The sequence below is a fragment of the Gymnoscopelus braueri genome, assembly GCF_963280865.1.
Source record: "Gymnoscopelus braueri genome assembly, chromosome: 11".
NCBI classification, from domain to species: Eukaryota; Metazoa; Chordata; class Actinopteri; order Myctophiformes; family Myctophidae; genus Gymnoscopelus; species Gymnoscopelus braueri.
The window spans coordinates 42,884,498-42,893,982 of record NC_137613.1 but is presented as its reverse complement, the minus strand read 5'-3'; the positions used below and the strand labels follow the sequence as shown (position 1 = coordinate 42,893,982).

General features: G+C 43.6%; 1 protein-coding gene across 1 annotated transcript; it reads right to left on the bottom strand.

The window, feature by feature from the left end:
• Positions 1 to 2,136: 2,136 nt before the first annotated feature.
• Positions 2,137 to 7,379, bottom strand: LOC308095655 (zinc finger protein 516-like; the record flags this gene model as incomplete). The annotated part of the gene is made up of 4 exons (XM_080442702.1): positions 5,989 to 7,379; positions 3,345 to 4,607; positions 3,045 to 3,109; positions 2,137 to 2,187 (listed from the first exon to the last, which is right to left on the bottom strand). The coding sequence occupies exons 1-4, from the start codon at positions 7,340 to 7,342 to the stop codon at positions 2,137 to 2,139; spliced, it is 2,733 nt and encodes a 910-aa protein (XP_080298828.1). The 5' UTR covers positions 7,343 to 7,379.
• Positions 7,380 to 9,485: the final 2,106 nt, after the last annotated feature.

The window sequence follows — 9,485 nt, the reverse complement described above, 5'->3', positions numbered from 1 at the left end:
CCACACTGCCACAGATCTGCTTCTTCCCTGGCAAGACCTCCTCAAACGTTCTAATTTCAAACCCCCATATAACTCTGAGAGTGTACAAATGGAACCAAATGGACCTGTAAGGGTAAAGGTCCATTCCTTGTGTACACCCTTTGGTCCATTTGGAACCCTCTGAAGGAACCCTGAGGGTCCCCGGCCCCAACTTTGAGAACCACTGCAGTAGAGTGTACAGTATTAGTGTGAACTAGCAATGAATGATGTTCAGGTGCACTTCAGTCAAGCAGTGAACTCTTACTGCACTGCAGGTGACCCACAGTGGGACCAATCTTATTAATGGTAATTTTTAACCCATTAAGACCGGGAAAGCATCGTTTGTAGCCACTTTAACCATTATTTTTATACTATGGCTATTCAAAAATAGCAGATCTACAAGCTTAGAACAAGCTTGTAGATTAAAACGTTTGACCACTGATTATAGCAACATAAGTCTTTTTCAGAAAACTGTTTTAGAAGACATTTGTAGAATCCCCAGAAGCAAAGATTTGAGTTACAAATGTTCGCTTAAAAATATATATATATATATATTCAAAGATTTGCATGATTTAAAAAAAAAAATAGCACATCTACAAGCTCATAGCGTGGCACTCGGTGCCACGCTATGAGCTTGCATATCTGCTATTTTTGAATAGCCCAAGTACAGTTTAAGATAATGGTTAAAGTCGTTAAAATCTAAAATGACGTATTGTAAAAATGTCCGTTTATAAATCTTTCAAGTTCTCCATCACCATCTCAAGATCTCCTTGCTTTGTAACTTTTGAGGGCAGAAAGGCAGTGAAACGGCAATCTTAAATAGTTGCAAAAAACAGAGGGGAATATTCCAAATATCATTAGTCATAACCTATTGCCTATCAGATTATCATCATTGTTTTAAATGTTTTAAATTTGTGGACTTCAGATAAATGTGGCCTTGGCACAATACATGATACTTTAAATATAGGCCTTGTTTATCAAAATGATCGCTGAGAGCCATGGACGAAGTCAACTTCACTGCTATCTCATTCTCCACAGCCCTTATCCATGAGGGCCCAGAAACGAAAATGCAAAAACATACCACAAGTCCTTTATATTCTACCCCTTCATCACAGATTCTGGATGCGTTAACCACCCTAAACCAAACAAATATTTCACAGCTATACAGGCTCAAATTAACTTTCGCAAAGATGAGGAAAAAAATGAAACGTACTGTAGCGAAAATGTGGTGATATGCAAACAAACAGCAAACATTCAAATAAAAGTGGAGTGAAAGGTAGACTACTAGAACAACTGACCACGTGTTGGAACTGATTTCGGATTATTTTCGATGGTATCCGACTTCGTTTGATTTGATTTTTCATATTGTACAAAAAATATATATATAATGTGACTTCTTCAGCTATAGCTTAGACAAAATAGGCTCGACTCTGCATGTCTCATGGACAACAAGTATGGACAACAAAACCATTTCTATGGTCAAATGAATGCTCACTGATTTACTGTGAAGTTCTCACATAGGCCAGTCCTGCTTCCAACTATCATAGTGAGGATGAAAAGCTCTGCCGATATTCCTTTAGACCAGTGGTTCCTAATTCTTTTAGCTCGAGACCCAAAAGTCTCTACAGGACCCAAACTAGTGAAAATAGCCGATCTACAAGCTCACGACGCGACGTGAACTTGTAGAACTGCTATCTTCACTACTTATTTTTCTAATTTATAGAATTAATTAAAAAATGTTTTAATTATTTTGGACATTTTTAAAAAATCCTTTGAAATAACAATTAAAAACGAAATGCCGGGAAAACAAAAAAATAAAGGGACATTTGCTCGCGACCCATCCAAATCGGTCCAGTTCAACCAGTGCTTCAGACAAACACCCACCAGTGTGTGTGTTGCAATATGCAACATGTAGCTCCACATTTAACAAACAATGGAACACTGCTTAGTGGAAACAGTAGCATAGTCTTAAGTCCAAGAACCCTCTCGGTTTCGTGGAATTACAAAATGTCCGGCTCATTGCTTTGCATAAGTCGTGCATCACCGAGTGCCTCTGTCCTCAAGTAGTTATGGCTGACTCCTTTGTACAACAGAAGCATGCATTACAGGACTGTGTCTTCACATTCCTTTCTGGAGAGACCCTGAGGATGAAGTGGAGTGGCTGTCCACCTGCACAAGACAATTATGAAGAATATGGGTTAGATAGGACACTGTGTGTGTGTGTGTGTCTGTGTCTGTGTGTGTGTGTGTGTGTGTGTGTGTGTGTGTGTGTGTGTGTGTGTGTGTGTGTGTGTGTGTGTGTGTGTGTGTTCTTTCTTTATGGTTTTATATTGACACATTATCATATGGTATCTATATTGGATTTGATTTGTCTGTGCCTTCCTGTTAACCTGCCTACCCGTCCAATATATTGGACACATGTTTTGGTGGCCACACTAAGAATATCCATGGCAATACAGTAGGGTACAGAAAGCCATAGCCGGGGCCTATCTTGAGTCTTTTCTGCCTTTATTGATAGTATTACAGTGAAAATAGGATAGGAAACAGGGAGAGAGAGATGGGGAGTGACACGCAGCAAAGGCCGTCGGTATCGAGATTCGAACCCGTGACGCGCTGTTAGAGCACCTGGACCGGTAGGCCAGCGGGCGCCCCCCCCAGCTGTGGCCCATATTGCGTGCATAACAGCATAATGCTACATGAATTAATACATTGGAAGGTGAGGACACTCCCCATTTATATGAACAGTTGGTAGTTGGAGGAGTTCCTTAATAAATAAATAAAATATATTTTGTTCTGTAAAGTATTGTATGATAAACAAAATGGCTCATTGTACTGCACAGTGATACACAAAAACACAGTACACTAAGGATAAAGACTTCTTAAAATGATTAAAAGGTATATATTTAGCATTTGTCTGTCAATGTGTGAACAAGGTATATGATAGATTTGATCCACATTCTCAATTAAACCCCAAACCTAGGAAAGCATGCTATCAAAAAAAATAAAACAAACAAAAAACTATTTACTTGTTTGGAAGCTTCAGAGGAGGAATGGACTTCACTTCCAAAATTTCCATTCAGCTGCAACATTGCTGTACAAATGAGGAGAAGCATTATATTGAAGTTTAAATGCACATTAATCAATAATTCTCTTTAGGTTTTCCTTGTTTTTATAAATGATCTACGGAAAATAAATTACTGTCAGCCGGCTTTTCCTGTTCAAGCATACGTATGCAGCAATAGCTGGAGATCAAAGCAGCATTCAGCAAATCATCGGATTACAATAAAATAAGAATAAAACACCAAACAAAATAAGTTCGACCTCACCTTGTGGATCAAACCTGGGATCGACGAACCCCCAGTGTTGGTACAGAGCAGCCAGGTCACGGGGACTGTAGTTTTTCAAGAGACTCAAAATATCAATGTCCATTGGCATTTCTCCAGCTGACTCACTCTTTCCCTGAGCAAAATGGACTGGATCTAAGTATGCTCGGCCCCCGTGCATCCCCCACATGTTCATTGCAGACCAGACATCATGACCCTTAGGTACTGCGGGAGAGTCACGCGTCTGGCCATGGGGGTGGCGATGGCTTCGATCCGCCGTCCCGTGAAACGGAGTCCTGCCGTAATTCCTGGCCAACATGAAGCCCAGGCCTTCCTGTGGAACCAGATTCCCTTCCACAGCAACTCTGTTGCCTCTGTGCTTGGGGCTGCTAGCGCTGCTTGCCGATTGGGTGTTTGGAGCGCTCTTGCCGTGCGCCCGACTGCTCGACGAAGTGACTTGCGCATTGGTGCCTTTGCTACCCGTCTCCGTCGGTCGATTTTGTTCCGCGTATTTCTTCTTTTGAGGTAGCGGTGCTGTTCTTCCACTGGACGAGGAGCTGTCCACGGACTGCGAGTCCTTTGATTGAGCGGTGAGCTTTGACTTATTCGTAGATGCACCCGAGTGAGTCTTAGTAGCAGAGCGCTTGCTGCTACTGCTGCTGCTGCTGCTGCTGTGAGATGTGGAACACGGAGGCTGCGTGCGCTGACTTTTGGGACCAGGCAGCGCCGGGCAATCCTTGCCCTCGAGGAAAGGCGGCGGCCCCGTGCGTCGCCAAAGGGCCCCGCTAGTCCTAGGGCCCTTGTAGCCGATAGGGCTCGGTGCCCACTTGGGTGCCAGGGAACTACCGCCATCCACTTTGTGCGATACCCGCTGATGAATCCAGAGCACCTCTGGGTAATTGGTAGTGTGAGAACAGTACGGGCACTGGTGTCTCACAAGACCCGCCGCTTTCGCCGAATGATCGCCGGTGCCGTCTCCCTGACCTTCGGATAACGCTGACAAGTTGAGTAGATTAGCGGACTCGACGGCGGCATCTCCCTGCCCCTTGACCTTGGTGCCCTTTGATTTTTCCGTTCTAGTGCTCGACGCCGCCCTCTCCTGGCCAGCAGGACCCGTGTATGGATTCCAGTGTGGCTGGCTGAGCAGGGCGCTCCTGTTCCTGAGGTAGTCCATGTATGAGGCTTTGGAATTGTTTTGGCTAAGGTTATCCAAAAGGGTGGTCTGTTTGCTGTGGGGGGGACCCATGACGTCCTGGTTCTTTCCATCTGTGGGATAGAGGAGAGTGAACAATGGAATTTGGTGCGAGGCAAAACTGTTATGAGAATAATGCAGCTGAAGATTGAAATAATGATAATCTCTTTATTTATGTTGCTGAAACTTTTCATTGTCTGTCTTTCACCCTGTTCACTGTTGTTAATTTGAAACTAAGTGTTTTTTTGTTTGTCAGTTTTTGTTTTAGTTTAACATACATTTTTTTACAGCATTCATCAAACCAAACAAATCTATCAAAAAATATCAAACTTTTTTCCTTTCACTAGTAATAATATAAATGTTTAGTATCATACTACTGTCATGAAAACACGCATTAACACGTGAGTTGAGCACTCTTGCTATGCAAGCTCGCTATGACTTGCGAGTATATGTGTAGCCAGGTTTTCCCAAAAACATACTGTAGTTATGTGTAGTAGTACCACTATCACAAACTATCCAGCATTATTTTTGTGTGCTAGTGATCATAAGCAAGCATTTGTAACTTAGAATATGTGTTCAAGCCTCATGAATGCATAGATCTTTTTGTGTTCTGTGGCAAACAAAACAAAAACAAAAGAGAATTGAGATTTGAAAATATTCACCTCTCACAAATATCAGCGAGGGTTCCTAAACAGATTGCAACAGGTCTAATTTCAGGTAAAAAAAATAAAAATACTTGAGATATTTTCTGATATTTATTCCAAAATACACGGTGTCTCTTGAAATTATGAGTCATTTAAGAGCTCTACTTATAAAACTAGTAATCCTTAAAAAAAAGAGGAAAAAAAGGTTACATTATTTGCATTCTTAAATATTAGGCTGCAACCTGATTAATTTCAAGTAAAAAACAACACAAAACAAAACAATGGATAAAGTTAAAGTCTTCATGTGTCTCTCCTAACATATGTATATCCAAACCTCAACTGCTGTCAAGATGTAATTTCACGCACAAACCACAAGAGGTCCCCCCCTCCCTTTGTGTTAGTTAATTCACACTAGAATTTGAATTTATTTACACACTATTCAATATGGAGCAAAAAGTGGTAGTTCTTCACCAGATTATTCTTACAAAACAAACATTAACCACTTCAGCCCTATTTAAACTTTGGCTATTTGAACATTTTGAAAACCGATCTACAAGCTCTACACGAGCAATCTACTCAAGCTTGTAGATCTGCTATTTTCAAAAGATTAAAAAAATGACATTTTGATGAAACCTGTGAAATGGGACATTCTGCACTTAGTAATTTCACTTTTGGTACTTTAAGTATATTTTGATGCCAATACTTTTGTACTTTTACTCAAGTACATTTAGAAATTTGGACTTTTACTTGTAACAGAGAATTTAAGTAAGAATTGTGAGTACTTTTACCACCACTGTTATGCGAGTCTCACCTTCCTTGGTGTTATTCCTGATACTGTTCACTGGTTTGGTAGCAGACGAACCGTCTTTAACCGTCTGCTTCTGCAGCGCCCCGTAAAAGGCATGTCCAAGGCCGTTAAACAGGATGCGGTCACTGTTGCGGTTGAGTATCCCTCTGTTGCCGCCAATGCTGTGAGCCAAGCTGTTTGACGCGCGGTCGTGGTTTGCGGTTACACCGCCCTTCTTCTTCTTGACGCTGCAACTAGAAGCATCGCTCTGCTTCCTCTTCTTCTCCTGCTTCAGTGGCACGTACTCGCCCTCGTCTTTGTCGTACGCCGCCTCGGCATCCGTAAGTCTCTCCTCCCACCCCAGGTATTTCTCTGTGACTTCCGCTACTCGGCCCCTGGTAACCAGCTGCCAGGCCTGGTAACTACAAACCGGGTCCAGCTGAGGTATACGTCCGCCCTGGCTCCTCCCCTCGGGGGTTTCCCCAGATGTGACGCGCGTGAGATTTAAGCCGTCTAAGAAATGCGTCTTAGCAATCTCCACGTCATCCGAATCTTCCTGTGGCTCGCTCTGAGGGCGGCCGTGGTTTTGTTTGTGCGACCGTTCGTGTGTCCGCAGGGCCTTGCGGTCGTGGAAAAAGTTCCCGCAGCCGGCGCACAGCTCGTAGATGCAGTCTTCGTTAGTCAGGGACGCCGGGTCCTGGGGAACCCCGTTGATGGTCGCCGGCAACCCGCCGTCCTTGCTGCTCCTGAGTTGGGCCTTGGCCTTGTGGATGCGCATATGGCTCTGCAGGAACCAGGCTTGGCGAAAGCGCCGACCGCAGATCCGGCAGCCGTGGTCCTGGGGTCCCCTGTGTCTCTTCATGTGTGCTTTCAGGAGCAGCGCCTTCGGGAAAACCTGGCTACATTGACTACAGGGAAAGGGCCCCGATTTAGCCTCCTCCTTCACCTGCTGCGATGTTTGATCCGTATTAGTCGATGTCTCCTCCTCCGCGGCGGCCTCTGCATCTCTGGACTTGGCTTTTTTCTTGGGCCCTTTCCTCGTCACCTTCCCGTTGACCTGGCGGCCCTTGTCCGACGTGCTCTCGACGCGTTCGGGAGAGCCGTCGAGGGTCTTGGCGTCGTCTTTCCGCCCGCGCTCCCCATCCCCCGCCTTGTCGGCCAAGCTCTGAGAGAGCAGGCCTAGCTTATGGCTTCGGATGTGAGCCTTCAAACTGCCCTTCTGGGCCGTCCTGTGTTCGCAGTACGGGCATTTGTACGGCTTCTCCCGCGTGTGCCTCCTCATGTGCTGGGACAGGGAGCTGAGGAGAGGGAAGCTGCGGCCGCATACTCGACACACATGGCCAGACGACGTGTCATCGTCCTCCGTTTCAGTCTTCATGACAGCTGTGCTTTTCTCCGACACGCCCTCCTTCTGGTCTCCCTCCATTGTTAGGGCCAGAGTGCGGGGTAGCTCAAATAGCACAGGTGTGTGCAATGAATCCTTAATTTTGCAACGAGTGCGTATTAAATGTCATCAAGTTCTCAAAACAGGAGTCAAGGGGGAGTTAGAAACGGCTTTAGCGTCCATCCTGGTGTCCGTGTATCATACTGTTGTTCGTGCTTGACCAGAAAATCTGGAAGAAACAGACAGAAAACCGGATCAGTAATCAAAATGACTTTAACAAGGCAAGGCAAGTTTGTTTGTATAGCACATTTCAACAACAAGGCAATTAAAAGTTTACATTAAACATTAAGACACCAAGACAACATCACAACTGGTTCAGTGAAACAATTCTGTGAAGGAGAAGGTTTAGAAGTTACAATGTTCAGTCTAGGGTTGCATCCATCCCATAGGAAACATTCACTATTGAAGAGAAACATAATGTGTTCCTAATTCAATCAACAAGGAATGCTGTTGAATGCCCTATCTCCAGTTGGAACCCCATCAAAATAAATAGCATGCAATGAAATCAGACCAGGTTTTCCTGGGATTTATGCAGTTAGTGGTGAAGTTGATTGAGAAACGTAAAAGGTACGTGTAAGATTTATTTTCAAAAAACTGTTAAGATTTAGAAAACATTTTTAAGAATCGCCTCAGGTCTTAATGGGTTAAGATACTAATTTCATCCAATCAGGAGAGAGAACTCATACAGGATACCAGGATAAACACGTGAAATTGGAAGTGATGAAACAAATAAATGAGCAGACAAAATTGCATTTGGAACAATATAAAACCGAAGCTGATAAATGGGTTCTCTTTCCTGATTGAATTAAATTGGTGACTTGGGGGCATACAGGGCTCTTAAGCCCTACATACTTTGTCGTGCGACAAATAGCAGAAATAACATAATCTATAAGCTCACTCACAACGCATTGCGGCGCAATACCGTGTAAGCTTGTAGATCTGATATTTTAGGTAGTTAAAAGCAGTATTCTAGGTAGTAAGTAAGGTAAGTGGTATTTAAAGTAGTTGTAGAGACGGGGATACCCCTGATACTGCACAGACGCTACAGTAATTATTAACTTTTTAACAAAAAAATAAAAACGTTTTGTTCTAACCCACAAATATCACTTAAAGCACCTTTAAATCTGAAAGTCAGGCTTTTCAACTGCTAAAGTGGTGAAATATTGGCAAATTTGGCACCCTGTTGTACTGACAGTGAGTCGTTTTCACGTTTTTATTAAGGTCATGACTGTTCAGAGTGCTGACTCCTCAAATTCCCCCCACCTCAACAGAGAGAGAGAGAAGGGGGGGGGGGGAAGAGAGAGAGAGAGAGAGAGAGAGAGAGAGAGAGAGAGAGAGAGAGAGAGAGAGAGAGAGAGAGAGAGAGAGAGAGAGAGAGAGAGAGAGAGAGAGAGAGAGAGAGAGAGAGAGAGAGAGAGAGAGAGAGAGAGAGAGAGAGAGAGAGAGAGAGAGAGAGAGAGAGAGAGAGAGAGAGAGAGAGAGAGAGATTTAAGCCTGTTCATGGGACCAGGAAAAACAAGTGCTGTTTCACAACATGTTCTGGACATTTCTCTTAAGTATTGAGTTCTCTTCTTTTCTCCCACTTTTGATGGGGACACCAACATGAATGCAACGTGAGCATTTAAGATCACTTGTAAAAGCTATCAAAGTATTACTATCTACAAGCAAATCAATGTATTTGTTGCTTTAAGCTTTAGTTGCCCATGATGTGCATATTTCCCGGTGATTCCAGCTCGTTTTCACAACAAAGCATGTGTCTAATATTGACTTCATATATTGCTTAGGCAATGTAATGTATTTGACGTTGTAAGAAACGAGAGAGAGAGAGAGAGAGAGTGAGAGATAGATTGTACAATTGTATTACAAAGAATCTAGAATAGCCATTGTCCTTTGCTGGATGAGCGATGACTGTCCGTACGCATTAGAGCGTGGGTGAGTGTGTCTCCACACGAGTGTCCTTGGTTCTCTCTCTATGCCTAAATTGAGTGTGTGAGGTGGAGCATGAAGAGATGTATTCATTCCTGCCCAATCAGGCTCAGCCCCCAGGGTCCGGGTCTACCCTAATTCAACGATCAAT